At 42.4% G+C, this 18,116-nt stretch overlaps 2 protein-coding genes and 1 long non-coding RNA gene across 4 annotated transcripts in view; 1 reads left to right on the forward strand and 2 right to left on the reverse strand.

Annotated features, from left to right (window-relative positions):
* Positions 1-18,116, reverse strand: part of LOC106814158 (mitochondrial-processing peptidase subunit alpha-like) — a 32,932-nt gene that overhangs the window by 10,624 nt on the left and 4,192 nt on the right. The window contains exons 4-8 of the mRNA XM_014818452.1: positions 15,617-15,861; positions 15,256-15,335; positions 15,039-15,121; positions 14,184-14,286; positions 13,125-13,217 (exon numbers count right to left, since the gene is read on the reverse strand). Coding sequence (XP_014673938.1) covers positions 13,125-13,217; positions 14,184-14,286; positions 15,039-15,121; positions 15,256-15,335; positions 15,617-15,861 — 604 coding nt within the window. The remainder of the gene's footprint in view (positions 1-13,124; positions 13,218-14,183; positions 14,287-15,038; positions 15,122-15,255; positions 15,336-15,616; positions 15,862-18,116) is intronic.
* Positions 161-12,477, forward strand: LOC106814167 (solute carrier family 35 member F5-like). Of its 2 annotated transcripts, none has more exons than XM_014818463.1 (2): positions 161-229; positions 9,122-12,477. In XM_014818463.1, the coding sequence occupies exon 2, from the start codon at positions 9,421-9,423 to the stop codon at positions 10,813-10,815; it is 1,395 nt and encodes a 464-aa protein (XP_014673949.1). In that variant the 5' UTR covers positions 161-229; positions 9,122-9,420; the 3' UTR covers positions 10,816-12,477. The 2 variants fall into 2 exon arrangements, with proteins under 2 accessions (XP_014673949.1, XP_014673950.1); XM_014818464.1 differs by lacking the exon at positions 161-229 and adding an exon at positions 6,585-6,667.
* Positions 1,362-3,539, reverse strand: LOC106814169. The gene is made up of 2 exons (XR_001394566.1): positions 3,262-3,539; positions 1,362-1,749 (listed from the first exon to the last, which is right to left on the reverse strand). It is a non-coding gene; the product is annotated as an uncharacterized LOC106814169 (long non-coding RNA).

Raw genomic sequence — 18,116 nt, forward strand, 5'->3', positions numbered from 1 at the left:
ATAGATATACACAGAATACTATCCATTAGTAATGTATCCTATATTATAAGAATACATAGTATAATCTATGCAGGGTAATCTATGCACCTAATCACAACTTGGATCTTGAATTATCCCTGCCAGGTCCCCGTGACTCATCAACAAAAGACCATCATTAAAAGGCGGTTGCCATATTCCATGTCATGTCAACACTGAACATATTGAAAACTGCAGGCGTGACTATAATTGGGTTGGTTTTTCTCATAGAAAATTTAGAAGCATTTGCATTTACGTGGTATTAACACGTTATCGAATTATATAACAATATACATTAGAATACGTTAAATCGTGTTCTAACTTCTAAGGCTGGCAAACGTGGTCTCAAACTCTGCTGACACAGAGTCGGTGTCAGGCACTGCGGCCCCCTGCGGCCCGTGTCACTGGCCACATACGTGACATAGTCATAGATACAATAATGTAACCCAAACCCAGGAGGATAGGGTTACAAAGCGTCCCTATCCTTTTGTGTGGAGGAAATTTAGGGAACCCCTGAGTGAATCACTCAGGGCGGTTTGCTGGTGCGTTTTCAGAGACTAGAACTTCCAAACTGGGTTTATTCTCAACACAAACCTTTCTCTGCTATATTTGAACTTACTATGTATCACAATACTCTGTATTAAACTAATATAACCTGTTACAAAAATTTGAAGTGACGAGCGGCGGATATACTGAGCGCCATTTCTGTTGACCTGTGACGTACTTCGGTTTGAAGAGCGGATTCACCGACCAATCGGAGGGCGCTGAACACTTTTCGCTTCTTCTCCTGCTGCGGCGTGTGCGGCCTAATGATGCTCGTAAACTCGCATCAGTATATAGGCGTCCTGCTGGTTTGCACGTGTTTTCTCTCGAGGTCGTTGGTGACACAGATTCCTCGAGACCACTTTCGCTTGTTGTTACCTTGGGCTATTTGACTAAAATAACTATGACGCTATGCTACGTTAAGTGGGCCGTGACGCTCGCTGCTCATGTTAGCTTGAACTAAAAATAACTATGACGTGATGTTGCTTAAGTTAAACGACCCGTGTCGCTAGGTTTTTATACTAGGTTAATTAATTCGATATCAACGTCACTACACTACCCTCGCACTTTCAATAGTTGCGAAACATAATCTATGGAGAGCAACGTCTCGAAACATACATAAAAAATAGATATATCCTACCGCTGCGGCATTGAAAATTATATGTTACACACAAAAAGAAACCTCAGGTCAGCAATACTGTTATGTGATGGAAGGGATGGAAGTGATGTAAATGAAAGGGGCTTTTGGGAGGCGAGCCAGGGGGCAAAAAAGAACAAAATAAATGAAAAACTGGACGTCCTGATTTTGTTTGTCATCTCGGTATTTTTTTTATTAGTATTCATCACATTTTTTTTAATTTTTTTTTTCTAACGATGTTGTCATCGACAATCGTCCATCCGGGATGGATTGCCTCGAACCAATCGAGCTGGTTGTAATAATCGTCCCAATCGTCGCATTGGAAGTCGTCGTCGGCAACGTTAAAAATGTTTGGGGGTGGCGAAGGTCGTGGGCCGCCCCCAGCGCCATGGTACATTTCCGGAAGCTCTGGCTCTGGCTCCCGGATGTAGGCCATGAGCGCTGCAAATAAATGTTCGTCGGCCTCAGCGAGGTCGGGGAACTCGGGTGTGTCATCGTCAGTGGGGGGGTCTTCTACCGTTGAATCCGCTTCCGCGATGATAGATAGATCGCCACTGGTGATGTGCCATGAAAGGGAAAGGAAAGGTGAGTACGGGCAGCATATATATATATAGAAAAAAAAAAACGACGTGACGGGGCATAACAGTACGGCATATTAATAGTGAGTTGCAACGATCACTATGAATTCGCGAACCTGAGAAACCAAAAGTTATGTAAATATACGCGTTACATGGGGTAAATAATAGTGTGCACACTGAGAACAAGTAGGTATCGCGTTACAAATAGTATCAATCGTAATAAGAGATGTCATAAATCGATACGCGATACATAGTTATTGTATATTATAGTACATATAACTATACATATTGAGTAAATAGAATCGTGATTTTAATTCAACGCTATCTAGTAGATTAAATAATGCTCCTTATAATGCATCAATACTACTTAGGTGTTGGCAGTGTTTTACGTTATACTGCCTTATTATCAATATTATCATTATCGTCCCATTTCAAGGGATATGAGCGCAATTGTGTCACAGGAATCTCATCTAGGGCTTCTCTAGGTATAGAAAGGATACAAGGGTTACAAGGAAAATAGGAATACATAGTTATACGCTTGATGTTAATTGGACGTGAGTTTACTGTCGTTTACAAGTGAGCCGTTCATGGCTCCATAGTGTACAAGCGAGCGGCAATGGCTCCATAGTGTACAAGTGAGCGGCAATGGCTCCATTATCATAATCATATTTTACAGCTTATTCTGCTGTTTCTGCCCAACTTACGGGTATCTCATATGTTCTACAGCTTAGTCTGCTGAATCTGCCCAACTTATGGGTATGGCATATGCTAAATGCAACATAACTGGATCACTTACGATTGTGGAGACGTTCCAAAATATAGGTAAAACTCTTCTTAACACTGCCTTATTCTGTCTTTAAGGTATCTTATGTTAAGCTAACCATAGAGTCTTATAAGGCTAAATTGCGTATCCACCGTAAGAATTGTGTGACCCGTGAAGGCATAATCTTTATCAATATATCTCTTATAATCATTTATTAGATACGTGTCTCATAATCAAACTAATGTGCCGGCGTCATTAGTGTAAAGTTGTAAACATATATGGTGTTCACAACTATGTGTCTGTGTATGCCACTATACTGATAGTATCAGTATTAGTATTCACAGAATGATCGGTGAATTTGCTGGCGGCCGACGCAAATTCCCTAGCTACGTTATGACGTTGCTTGACTCACAAATCTGTTTCTTGCTAGAAAAAAATGTAGTACGCGATCCTACACTTAATAACAGATTCGTAGAGCAACGTCTTGATCTATCAACTCTTTGAAAAAACTACCGACCAAAATCAAGCTATGTATTTCTTTAATAAGAGGTATTCATTTAGAGATTAGGAAAATACGGAGGTATAGGGGTACACAAGGTATAGGGTATACACAATCACGAGACGTACTGGCATGAAATCAAAATACCTGTCAAGTAATATTTGCTGCGGCAATCAGAGCATTACCCAATCTACTTCAATACAAAATACGAAAGCGTTGAACTTACTCATTACTCATGATGAGAATTTGGCAGCCGTAGATCAGCACGCTGTGGCATTGAAGTGGAGTGGTTAAGATCTAGGAGTAAAACACATGGTTAAGCACTATATATACTGTTTAGCAATCTGCTGTTTGTCACGGCGCCAGTATAGAGAAGCTCGTGAGCTCGTGTGATAGCCACGTGTGATCGTCATAGTGGGTCCAGCTTCGTGTACAACAGATACGTGTGCAAATAGCACTTAAGCCACAAACAGTATAATTAATGCTATAAGTATAACCACTGAATTACTACGGTAACTCTATTCTTTAATAAACAGCATCAACATAATAAACACATACAGTACATATCTTATACACCAGGCACATACAGACATAGCGGCTCGGTTTTCAAATGCAGTACATATTTACGAGCGTGGAGTTCTGCAGATCGCAGGCAGGTCCTGGCGGTGTCCAATGGTGACGGTAGCGTGGTGATCCCCGCAGGTGAGATCAGCGGAACCTGTGTGCTGACAGCGTCGGGAGCTGTCAGGCACCGTGGAACCGTGTCTGTCTTCTTGTCGAAACTGTTGTCGTATTTATACAACTGGAGGAATGCATGGCCTGAGCGTGTCAAGCCTTGTTGCGTGGCGATGTGCAATCCTGTCCTTCTCCAGATTTTTATGGATAACTGAAGGTGAGAAGCTGTGGACGCTTCTTGAGTCTGGTGTGGGAATCGCGGTTAGTTCGATTCATGTTCTAATCAGTGGTAGTTTGATTGTTTGTTGATGATGTGTCGGCACGCGCCATAAACCAGTGGCGTGCGCCTCTCAGCCTCGTGGAAGGTGATAACTCTGACAATGTTATTGTGTCACACTTTTCGCTTCTTCTCCTGCTGCGGCGTGTGCGGCCTAATGATGCTCGTAAACTCGCATCAGTATATAGGCGTCCTGCTGGTTTGCACGTGTTTTCTCTCGAGGTCGTTCGTGACACAGATTCTCGAGACCACTTTTGCTTGTTGTTACCTTGGCCTATTTGACTAAAATAACTATGACGCTATGCTACGTTAAGCAGGCGGTGACGCTCGCTGCTCACGTTAGCTTGAACTAAAAAATAACTATGACGTGATGTTGCTTAAGTAAACGACCCGTGTCGCTAGGTTTTTATACTAGGTTAATTAATTCGATATCAACGTCACTACACGTGTAAGATTGAGAGGATACGCTTATTCCACGTAGCTGCTATATACCACGTGACAATGGTGTTTCCCTGCCCATAACACAACTTTTGTCAAAGATTAATTGGTTGCATGGAAGTGTTTACTTCGTATGAGTTCTCTAGGCGGTAGCACACGCTTGCCATCTGTATATCGCAATAAATTTATAAACCAAATGAATCACAATTTGTGACGGTAGATGGCGCTATACCCGCTTTGATGTTTCTTAGCGATGGCGTTCGAAATAAATAGGTTATGCTATTTGTAAAAACTTTACTCTAATATAGACATTTTATCGGCAGGGTGGAGAGGAAATGCCAATTTTGGCATTAAAGATATTGTCAATAAAATCTTGTAAAACGAACCAGACGAGTGTGACACCACAGACTGTTATAAGCGTGTCATATAATATGCTATATAATTGCCAAAACCTACCTAATTTGCATACTTTTTTTTAAATATCAAAACCTTTGGCCCTTATTCATTCACATACCAAAAATGAGCAAAATCCGTTGAACCTGAACTGACTAATGGAAATTCCCATTTTTGCCAAAAATTGCCGTGGCCTCGAAAGTACGTCGACTGGCGTGCTGCCAAAATAGGACGTTCAAACCTCTGCCATAGCAGTAACACTATACCCATTTCAAACATGTGGGTAAAACGGTTCCTAAGTTATCGTTGACCGTAGCCAAATGTTGACGGAAGGACGGACGGCTGGACGGACGTACGACAACCCATGGCAATAGCTCATCTTGACAATGTCAAGGTGAGCTAAAAACAAGTGTGAGAGTCACAGTTACCTTGCAGATATGACTCGTCAACCACTCCCACACTGCGTCTCTTACACAGGTGGCTGGGAGATGCCCGACAAATCCTATACCACAGAAGAGACTGCAGTCTAGTGCAGACAGTATATTTCAATTGACATTCAGCAGATTTGAATCACAGTGCCTAACACAATCTAAAAGAGCTGTGGATTCAAAGGTTTCGTGGATTTTGTAGGCTCAACCATGCATTTAACTCATGCTGCATGTTAGAGATCCCAAGATGGCTTTCAGTCAGTGTCATCACTATAATGCACAAACACACTGAGACCTTCACATGCCGATGCAGTATGAATCTTAGCTATGACCACATCGCTTTCGTCACCTGATGACTCCTCTCCGTGTACTGTGGCGGTAGACCTGTCACACATGTCCCTGTTTCCCATCACGAGACTCGTATCCTGGTTCCACACCGGCTCCCTCTCTACAAAGAACTTCTCAGCCATCCCACCAGCTGCTCATGCTCGACACCGACACCTGCGTGAAGAAACCGTATCAGCGTAAGCCATTTCAGTGTGGTTCAGTAGTAACATGACAACAGTAAAAACAGCAATTGCTATATGAATATACAAAATCACGAGGAATCGTGACAATCATACATAAAATTGTTTATCTGTCTTCCCCAGTGTGGATTCTACACAGCTAATACCATCCGTGATGGAGTGTAGAAATTTTTCAGGTAAGTGAATAAAACTTTCCTATCTATCACAGGACATTATCGGGTAGTGGGAACTTGGCAATCCTAATGTGTTATCACGATATGCCGCCTGGAAAGAAATGCACAATGACATTAATCAATGACATCAAGCAAGATACTGGTATGATTAAATCATAAAATAGCCTATTATGATAGTCAAAATGCATTTTCCTATCTACTATTATCTACGATATTATTACGATTATTATATTGTTATTATTATATTCATTATTGTTATATTTCAATTTATATTTATATTTCCTCTCTTTTTCCTTTATTTTCTTTTCTTTTTCCTTTTCCTTACCACTACATTTCCTTTAATTTACATTTGAAATACACCACTTGCATTTCAACTCATTTTTAGTTTTATATCCACTACATTTTTCATTTTATTCCATTCTCAGGTCCATTTCGTCATGGTTTTATTTCTATTGTTTCCATTTACTATATTTCAATATCAATATTTTTTGTCGCATTAATCAGCCATAGATATACACAGAATACTATCCATTAGTAATGTATCCTATATTATAAGAATACATAGTATAATCTATGCACCTAATCACAACTTGGATCTTGAATTATCCCTGCCAGGTCCCGTGACTCATCAACAAAAGACGCATCATTAAAAGGGGTTCCATATTCCATGTCATGTCAACACTGAACATATTGAAAACTGCAGGCGTGTGACTATAATTGGGTTGGTTTTCTCATAGAAAATTTAGAACATTTGGCATTTTACCGTGTATTAAACACGTTATCGAATTATATAACAATATACATTAGAATACGTTAAATCGTGTTCTAACTTCTAAGGCTGGCAAACCGTGGTCTCAAACTCTGCTGACACAGAGTCGGTGTCGGCACTGCGGCCCCTGCGGCGGCGTGTCACTGGCCACATAGTCCATTAGATACAATAAATGTAAGCCCAAACCCATGAGGATATGGTTACTACAAAAGCGTCCCCTATCCTTTGTGTGGAGGAAATTTAGGGAACCCCTGAGTGAATCACTCAGGGGCGGTTTGCTGGTCGTTTTCAGAGACTAGAACTCAAACTGGGTTTATTCTCACACAAACCTTCTTCTGCTATATTGAAACTTTACTATGTTATCACAATACTCGTATTAAACTAATATAACTGTTTACAAAAATTTGAAGTGACGAAGCGGGCCGGATATACTGGAGGCGCCATTGTCTGTTGCGCTGTGACGTACTTCAGTTTGAAGAGGCGGATTCACCGACCAATCGGAGGGCGCTGTCGTTTGCCGGATCGCTATGCACATTCGGATTGCGTACGTCACAGGTCAACAGAAATGGGCGCTTCGAAATATCCGCCGCTTGTCACTTCGAATTTTTGTAACAGGTTATATTAGTTTAATACAGAGTATTGTGATACATAGTAAGTTCCAAGATAGCGGAGAAAGGTTTGTGTTGAGAATAAACCCAGTTTTGGAAGTTCAAGTCTCTGAAAATGCACCAGCAAACCGCCCTGAGTGATTCACTCAGGGGTTCCCTGAATTTCCTCCACACAAAAGGATAGGGACGCTTTATAACCCTATCCTCCTGGGTTTGGGTTACATTATTGTATCTACTGGCCACAGTGCACACATTTAGACAGACCGCTGCACCCACACCGGCCACCGGCACTTGGAGCGTTTCAATAAAATATAATGCTAAATAAATACAAAATCTATTTACTACCAAAGTCTTAATGTTGCTATAGGCCTACTCTCTTTCACCTATTATTGCCGACAATTTTCTGTAAATACCGTCCAAATGCTCATCTGCAACAAATGCTGGCTGCCGCCATGGTAGCTCTGCCTCTAGTACTATAGCCAGCGTACAGTTGCCGCAGGGCTATAGAACATTTTATGCCAGGTTTCGTAACTGCACCCGTCCCCCAATGCTTCCACGAAAATGGCTCACAAAAACGCAAAATGATCAGGCTTTTTAACACTTATTTATCTACATGGACATCTCACCTATCTTTTTGAACACTTTCCACAACTTTACACCTTGTATTTACGCATTTATTCCTCAAAGTGCTAGCACTACTTGCGTTTCGTTTTCAAATGCTGTTGTGTACACGCGTGACGTCACCCAAAATGTAGACAAAACACATGGGCAGCTATGATGCGTTTTGTGAGGCATTTTTCGTGGAAGCATTAGGGGACAGGTGCAGTTACGAAACCTGGCATAAAATGTTCTATAGCCCTGCGGCAACTGTACACGGGCTATAGTACTAGAGCTACCGCCATGGCTGCAGCTGCACACGGACACATAAATATATACAGGTAGGAAAGCGTGCTGCCAAAATTCGCTTGACGCCTGCTTGATTTCACACGAATATAACACAAATATTCAACCATTCTACTCCATCTTTGTTTCTATTTGAAGAACAGTGTTCACTTGTTATAAAAACATACTGTTTGTGTTCGTAACCGAGCTGTGTCACGCGAAATCATACAAAGCCTGGCGAAATTCTCGCGTTCGCTCCCGTTGCGCAGTTTTATGTAAATGGCTGTCGGAATCAGGAAACACCCACCGGCGCTCTTCGTGACCTCATTTTTGCACCGCAACGCTGCAACGGTTTTGCTGGCGGCTTTGACAAGGCTCGTACGGGAGTTGGAAAGCAGCGTGGTAGTTTCCCAAAATGCAGTGCGCCGCCTAGAGCCCTGTACTTGCAGCCATTTACATAAACTGCGCAACAGGAGCGAACGCGAGAATTTCGCCAGGCTTTGTGTGATTTCGTGTGAGTCTGACACAGCTCGGTTACGAACACAGACAGTATGTTTTATAACAAGTGAACACTGTTCTTCAAATAGAAACAAAGATGGGAGTAGAATGGTTGAATATTTGTGTTGTATTCATGTGAAATCAAGCGAGCATCGAGCGAATATTGGCAGCACGCGTTCCTACCGGCTATATATTTATGTGTCAGTGTGCAGCGGCAGCCAGCGTTTGTTGCAGATGCGCATTTGGACGGCATTTACAGGAAATTGTCGGCAATAATAGGTGAAAGAGAGTATAGAAACATTAAGACTTTGGTAGTAAATAGATTTGGTATTTATTTAGCATTATATTTTATTAAAACGCGCCTGTGGCTGCACCGGTGCCTATCGGTTTCATATTCCTGGAATCACTGATTTTTCAGGGTTAAAAATCTACGAGGAGACTAATGGGTAATGGTAGTTTTTACCTATGACTGAGCCAAATGTAAAAGGATGAACATGTCTAGTGAAATAAAAAATTGATCGAGTGTTCGCACATGATGCACCAGACACGCCTAGTTCTGCGCAAGCTAACATGGCATCGTTAATCGTCCAACGCGTTACGAACCGAGTGTGAGCGCCGTGTGTCTAGGCTTGCAAGACACCCACCAGTTCCCACAGACATCACGATTCTCGTGGGAATCGGAGCGCGAGAGTGAGCGAGTGCCCGTGACACGACGCCATGTTTGGCGTCTCGCTCAACCTCAGCAGACCGCAGCGGCTGCTGCTGGGCATCTTCGTGCTCTTCCTCGTCGTCGTCATCTGGGTCGCGTCCGCCGAACTCACGCAGTACATCTTCAAGGAGCAGGGTTTCAGCAAGCCCTACTTCACCACCTACTTCAAGACGTCGCTCTTCATGCTCTACCTGACCGGCTTCGTGTTCTGGATGCCGTGGCGGCAGCAGTGCCGCTCCGCCGCGCCCGGCGTCGTCGAACAAGCCCTCATCGCCGACGACGTCGCCACGGCGGAGTCCGACCAGCTGATCAGCGACCCGCAGTTTGTCCCCGTGCGATTCAGCGACTCGGAGATCGAGCGGGCGAGCGGCACCGAGTCGGACGACTCGAACATGAGTCTCCCGCGCGCCGTCCGCTTCAGCAAGGTCAAGGAGGTGCGGCAGCTGTCGGAGTCACAGGGGGAGGAAGCAAACCTTGCGCGGCTCTCGTACAGCGCGTCCGTGCGAGCCGAGGAGCTCATCAAGCGCGCCGCAAACAAGCTGACCATCCGGCAGGTCGCGAAGTTCGCGCTCATGTTCTGCTTCGTGTGGTTCGCGGCGAACTGCGCGTACCAGGAGGCGATTGCGGACACGCAGCCGGGCGTCGTGAACGTTCTCGCGAGCACGTCGGGCCTCTTCACGCTCGTCCTCGCCGCCATCTTCCCGAGCGCGGCCGCGGACAAGTTCTCGCTGTCCAAGTTCGTCGCGGTCGCGTGCAGCGTCGGCGGCGTCATCGTCGTCAGCCTCTCCGACCTGCAGCTCGACGGGAACGTGCCCACCGGCGCCATCTGGGCGCTCGTCAGCGCGATACTCTACTCGGTCTACCTCGTGCTGCTGAAGAAGAAGGCCGAGAACGAAGAACGGCTTGACATCGCGATGTTCTTCGGCTTCGTCGGGCTGTTCAACTTCGCGCTGCTCTGGCCGGGATTTCTCGCGCTGCACTACTCCGGCCGCGAGCGCTTCGAGTGGCCGACGCGGCAGCAGTGGCTCTACCTGTGCGTGAACGGCATCATCGGCACCGTGCTGTCCGAGTTTCTCTGGCTGTGGGGATGCTTCCTGACGTCGTCCCTCGTCGCGACGCTCTCGCTGAGCCTCGCGATCCCGGCGACGATCCTCACCGACGTGTTCATGAACCGCGTCGACTACTCCTGGCAATTCTTCGCCGGATCGGTGCCGGTGTTCGTGTCGTTCATCTGCGTCGCCGTGCTGTCTCACTACGAGACGTGGGACCCGATCCTCGTCGCGGTGCGCAAGCTGACTCACTGTGTGTGCCGGCGGCCCGCGCACAAGCTCACCACGCGCATGCGGGAGTTGGACGACGAACAACGCGAGAGCCTCATAGGCACGAACAGCCACAAGTCGTGAAGCTAGGCATCGACGACGCGCACGCACGCACGCGCGTACGATTGCGTTCGTGCAAAGTGCCTAGTTTCGTTGCCTAACTATGTTCCATCATCGATCAGTTCGACGTATGCATTCCTCGTCACAAAATGCCGATTCTGTACACACACGACTTCAAGTTGCATTGCATGAATCGATGACTTCGATGCATTAATGTCTATGTAAGCGCAATCCACCATGTTAGCATTGTTAATAATTTATTTCTTATTATGTTAAGAATAGTAGGCGTACTAAATTATATTGCTATAAACAAACCTTACTGTTAGTGTCACGTGTAGTATATCCTAATAGTCAGTATTAACTTAGGGGAACACTAATCGTAAAAATCCTTAAATGTACAATTTTCCTAGAAGAAAGTATTCAATTATAAATTGATCACACTGAATGCTGGTACAGGAATAATAGTAGCCCGGCTTTATTTCGAAACAATGGAAATGGTATCATGTAAACTTGTTTCGGGGTTTTGACTCACTATATGGGCTTTCTTGACAAAAACACTGGTCAGTTAGTCTTTCGGGGAAAAAAGTAAACTAATTTCCAGCAAGTACCATGTAAATTATTTGTAAACTATTTAGCATAGCGTAATTACCTAGAGTTGAAAGAATTTAGCTCAAAGGTATTTATGTGACTGAAAAATAATCCTATTATTCCTAGTCAATATACTAGTAAGTATTTTTGCAAATATGGCCTAAAGAGAGTAGGATAGGATTATCAGTCATCAAAAACCAGATAGTCTGGTGTACATATCAATAAGTATAAGGGACTCTTAATGTGCTAGTCTTGTCTTATCGACACCCTGAATCTGTCATCACACTGTGAACTGTAAATAGCCTGTAAATGTCAAAATTGTCATGATGAATCGGTAGTGATCAATCTATGAATGAAAACTGTGGAAATGATAATAACGAAAGTTATTTGCTAGGCGCATCCCTTCCAATTATGATGCAAAGCTGTGCTCCTGTGTAACGTATGAACAAGAGTTTCATTACCAACAGTCTGGTGGACCATACATAAGTCTTACACTGATGTAAACGTTTAAAGCAGAAGGTGAAAAATACAATATGAGACATAGCAGATGGTAATGCACATGTCCCTGGGCTTTCTTTTGAACTACTATTGAAATGGAGCATATTTTTAAGATGCAGCTATTTCGATATTTTTGTACATAGGCCCATTTAATTAATACTAGTTATCACATTTCCAATCTTCAAGCATCTTACTCTGAAAGGTGGGCAATTATGGTAGTAAGAAATGCCTACTTCTCAAATTGACTTGGTGTGACATACACCAATTTCAAACCAGGTTAATCTTTCAATGTATACAGCAATTATATGTTAAACTATGATCTCCCTCTTGAAACTCTTCTACACCTCGATAGACACCTGTTGATGTCTAATCTAGATATATGCATGTTATGCTGGATAATTTATGAAATCAAAGGCATGTGTAGCAGCTATTTATAGGTAAAGTAGATTGTAAACTGGAATTTAGGGGAAAATGTCGATCCAGTTTGGTGGATTAGGTATTGAAATGGGTGATATTGTACTTAGGTGATAAATATAGAGCCCAGCATCTGCTATGCTGTTTAACACACTATGCTGAATAAAAACGTTGTTGTTTTTTATATGTTGACTGTACCTTTCATTTATTTGCTGATGTTTGATCAAGGAAATAATGCTGTACTGGTGAAATACTCGCCATGGACTTAATTTCATAATTTCATAGTTTTTGTTAACGATACAAAGAGACAACATTTGGAAGCAGCTAGTGGGAAAGGTTTGGTGGCAAAGTTGGTGGGGTCACTGGAGGCAACCGGTATGCATACGGAATGTATTCACTAATAGCAGTTCTCTTTACTTACAATGCTGCATCAGAGCAACAACTACAATAGGAACAATGATGCAAACGGTGGCTGATAATTGGCAATTTTATGTCAAATTTGAATCGGGAAGTACCTGCGATACTAAATGCAAGTAGCTACGTTCGCTTGTTGTCACAACCACTTACTTCAGCTCATAGGGTCTATGTCCCCCAGGGTACTGCCGGAACGAACCCTGGTCACTATTTGATATGGTTAGGGTTAGGGAGTAGGCGTTAGTGGAGTAGGCGAGGTACGGTCTGGCATATTAGATAGTACCAGGGTACGTTCCGGCAGTACCCTGGGGGACATAGACCCTCTCAGCCTTACTTCATGACGTGGCTGCGCTTTGTCCGCATGAATGCACTGACTAAGGAATCTCTAATACATCACACATGGTTGACAGACAACATACCGCATGAATCATCTCAGTAAGTAAGGGTTCAGGATCTGGTCTCATCTCCAAGTCTTCCAGCTCGAATGAGATGGACATTCTCGCCTGGTCAACCTGTGGACATATAAACAATTTATGCACTACTAACACACACTGAAATGCAGCTACACGTGGTTGTAAAGACATGGTGGCATACACACGTTTAGCTTAACTTCATAGTGCATATTTTCGCTTGCTATTTACTACTTGATACATTCTTACCCATATTAAACCAACTGTGATACCCCGCATTATATAACCAATATGTTAACAAAAAAACGTTAAAAAAACGAAAATTTGGGATGTGAATCACGTTTTCCAATTCGTGAAAAAGAATAACAATTATGAATCCAAATAAGCATTTTTAAGCACATATATTGATGACTTAATTATGTAACACACTATCACAATAATACTGGAAGGTAAAATGACATTCGGACTTAGAATCACTGAAAAGGAGCGATAGAGGAACTATTACTAACTGGCTTGCTGTCAGGATCACTATCATTGTTAGGTTCAGGTGTTTGATGGCCTGACGTGAATGGCAAAATTTATTTAAAGTCGGTTATTGTTTATGGTGGATCTAGCTTCTCATTGTAAAGTTCACTGTAGCAACTGGGATTGTTTTGAACTGCTATTGAAAAAAAATACTGGATGCAGGTGGGGACGTTTTATGGCATTGTTGTCAAACTACCTATAGTGATAGGGGTACTTTATACAAATTAAATATGACCCAACCCACATGTTGGCAACTAGCTACATATTTCAATTTTCTAACAATTTTCTACAAATTTCATAAGAAAAAATTTACGTTTTGTACCCAGAGTTTATTCCTTATAATTTACAAAATACATGTGGGCATACGCCCCTGCATATACTCTACATTTATTGTAACGCAGAAGCAATTTCTGTTGACCCACTACATATTATGTACAGGTAGAAACGTACACTGTTTAAATTAGAATTTTTAATGATATATATATATGCACAATGTCGATAGATGCACTATGGCACAATTTTCATCAAAAATAATTTTTTTACCTCTTCGTCTGATATATTTGGTCTAAGAATAACATCTCCTAGAAGTTTTACTATCGAATCCAGACCAGATGTATATGCTGAAGCAGCATAAATACCCGTATCCCTGTAAAAGTCAATTGAAACATTAGCACAGCAATACAATAACTGTCATTAATCACTAACGAGTCTAGGGAGTCGCCTACGTCTACTCCCTAACCCTAACCCTAACCATATCAGATAGTTACCAGGGTACGTTCCGGTATACCGGACCGTACCCAGGGTACGTTCCGGCAGTACCGAGGGAGACATAGATCCTATCAGCGTCATTAACACCCAATGAAGGTATGCGGTAACAGTCTAACACACGTCTATTTACAATAATTATATAGACAATCCTAACTGCAAGAGTTAATGTACTTTGACTCTAACTCTAGCATTTCCTAATGGGACATTAGCATGACTAACGCTGAGAGGGTCTATGTCCCCCGGGGTACTGCCAGAACGTACCCTGGTACTATCTAATATGTCGGACCGTACCTCGCCTACTCCACTAACGAGTATAGGGAGTCGCCTATACCTCCTCCCTAACCCTAACCCGAACCCGAACCCTAACCTTAACCGTAATCCTAATCCGAACCATATCAAATAGTGACCAGGGTACGTTCCGGTATACTGGACCGTACCCAGGGTACGTTCCGGTATACTGGACCGTACCCAGGGTACGTTCCGGCAGCACCCTGGGGGGCATAGACCCTATGAGCATGACTAACCCATACTGATAACAAATTCTTCGCAACAACCTATGTTGACCACTGAAGGTTCAAATCTTGTATGGCCAGGACAAATAATATATGTTTCTCGCCCAATAAAAAATACCTGGAAATCTGGCAATCACAGATTCCACCATGTTTCTCCAACTCCTGCATGATCCGATCTCTATCCTGATATTCCAGTGATGACTAGAAAATTATAATTATACCGTTCTCATCATATTTTACGAGTCATTCTTCACCACTTTTTTGGGATAGACATTACACACGATATAGCATTCAAGTATTGTTTTGTATAGTTACTCTATGTAAAATATACTTACACTGAATGCTAGCTTCTCCAGAAAATGGGAGACACCACTGGGAAATGCTACTTCATATCTGGGTCCAGAATCAATGGCAACTATAAGTATAAATGTCCAACAACACTGTTATATACACAGCAAGAATCAATAAATGTATGTAAATGCCAAGATTTTAGTACTGCCGACTCAATGGGATAATAATTTCCCTTTCCAATGCTGCCTGACACATTACTTACACTATTGAGCAGCACTCAATGCTAATGAAAAAAATGCCCAAAGCTATAGCTATACAAATCAAGAGTGGTGCTATTCCACATCGCTAGTGTTCTACAATGCTTTCTTACACAATCAATTCAAAAGTGATTTGAAAAAAGATTACCTCCAACTGTGCAAAATCTTCCATACTTATTCTTCGATGCAACTTTTAATCCATTTTCTAGGACAGTTACTTTGGTATCTTGGTTGCTCTCTGCATGTTTTGAGTAAATAGCATTTGGTAGGCCTGGCAGGGTTTGTGATAGTAGAACCGAATTAGGGTCTACATTGCTTGTGGCACAGTAGCGCCTTCCAACTGTTGTATATAATTTTCTGCAAGAAAAAGATCGTTTTAGAACTCCTACTGTACTGCATTCACTGAGGCTGAGAGGATCTATGTCCCCCAGGGTACTGCCGGAACATACCCTGGGTACGGTCCGGTATACCGGAACATACCCTGGTACTATCTAATATGCAGGACCGTACCTCGCCTACTCCACTAACGAGTCTAGGGAGTTGCCTACGCCTACTCCCTAACCCTAACCTTAACCCTAAAAATATCAGATCTATAGTTACCAGGGTACGTTCCGGTATACCGGATCGTACCCAGGGTACGTTCCGGCAGTACCCTGGGGGACATAGACCCTATGAGCTTTACTGAGTACCTATGTCACTATCTGTTAGTTAGACTCCAAACCTAAATAAAAAATATGGTTGGATATAACGATAACCATCACAGAATTAACATGGTGGTACCTGTGCCGAATCATGAAAAATGTCAAAATTACACAGTTATAATGTAAATTTCAATTGTGAAATATTTAAGAACTATATAGTATAACCGCATGTAGACCGATAAATTGTGTCATAGAAATTTGACAACTATTTCTCTATTTCTGACCATGTGACATCGAACTTCTAAGAAATACCTACACATCTCAAACACTTGCTACCCATTATCGCTGAAGGGGTCGTTGTCGTATCTGGTACTACATATATGTACCCAAGGTACATATATGTATACCCAAAGTGTACCAGACTTGTACTACAGAAGTGTACCCTAACCCTAACCCTAAACATACCTCATATAAAAATATAAACATAATACTAAACAACCTAAAACTACCTCGGGTACATATATGTAGTACCTGATACGACAATGACCCTTCGTGCCCCATTATCAGCTTGTGAAATACATTTCATCGCCTTTTATTTTGTGAAAACATCGTGGCACTAAATGTTGAAAACTTGGCCAGAACATGAATAGTAAACTTGTAATGTTTGTTGTCTCTTGTGCTTGTGACATGTTCCTATCGACCAAGGAAATCAATGCTGGTCAGTGGAAGTACACCGAAATCAAGACTGCAATTTCTCTACTGACAACAAACAATGAAACTTTACGGGTTCACAAGTTCTGCTGTACATAAATTTGCCACTTTTATCTATGGGAGGCTCTCTTTCTAATCAAAATGCACAGTTCAAATAGTATTGTGGACTGCACATAACCTGACCGGTCTCTATACTTGTTTCACTTTGTAGCGAGCCTGACAACCTTCCATACGAAAAACCCTGTAACTTGAAAACAAATGCCAAATTTCGTAACTAAAACAATTGTATTATCAAATTCGACCTAACTTGTTACATGTTTCAAGTGTATTCTCACACATGGCACACTTCTTAACTTGTATTTGCCTCAGTATTCATGTTATAATCCAGTGGTATTCTATGTTATGAATCAAGCACTGATAGGAGTTGTTTTTAAATGTATTTCTCATTAATAAAAAATTTGATATGCCGCGAGCATATTTTTATTCCGAAAGTGCAGCCCAGAGAAAAAAGTTTGGGAACCACTAAATATAATCACACAACTTGGAAAGGTGTTATGTTTTTTAAAAGTTAGTAAACTCAATTTGCATTAATTTACTGCACATGTCCGAGAATAATATAAAACTGGCGAGTGTGCGAAAATCATGCATAATTCAAAGAGTGATCGACCGCCACCTTAATTGTTCAAAAATCAAATCCCAAAAATGCTTGCTGACACGTAAATACATTACTGGCAATAGCGCGCACATGGTTAAAGGCTCACAATGCGCATCCAAACGCTAATTTCTCCATGCAGTACTAGACTAGCAAATACTTCGTGTCATGCATAATCACACTTCAGCGACTACCTTATGGCAAAATAAACTCTAGTGCTCCCAATTTCACTGCCGCGTTGCTTAAAACCCACAAGAAAGAGGTGAGAAAACTGGCATTCTGGCGCAAGACGCGACTGTTTGCCAAACAAAATAGCTCGAGTGGTGACGTGACGTCACATGTTTTTATCTTTGCTGCGCCCGTACCGCTGTACCCGCCGCACGCTGCACGGTCTGTTGGGGATTGGGGAAACTGTCAACAACATCAGAGAATTTCAACAACATTGGAGGTATTTTCAAAATACCTTTTATAAGACAACGTGCAGTGAAATGGGAGGAACTAGAGTTATTTTGCCATAAGGTAGTATGATTATGCATGACACGAAGTATTTGCTAGTCTAGTACTGGAGAAATTAGCGTTTTGATACGCATTGGTCAAGCCTTTAATATGCCTGTGGAGGTACATGACAAGCGGTAGACGGCCAC

Source organism: Priapulus caudatus, unplaced genomic scaffold, assembly GCF_000485595.1.
Source record: "Priapulus caudatus unplaced genomic scaffold, Priapulus_caudatus-5.0.1 Scaffold878, whole genome shotgun sequence".
Classification (NCBI taxonomy): domain Eukaryota; kingdom Metazoa; phylum Priapulida; class Priapulimorpha; order Priapulimorphida; family Priapulidae; genus Priapulus; species Priapulus caudatus.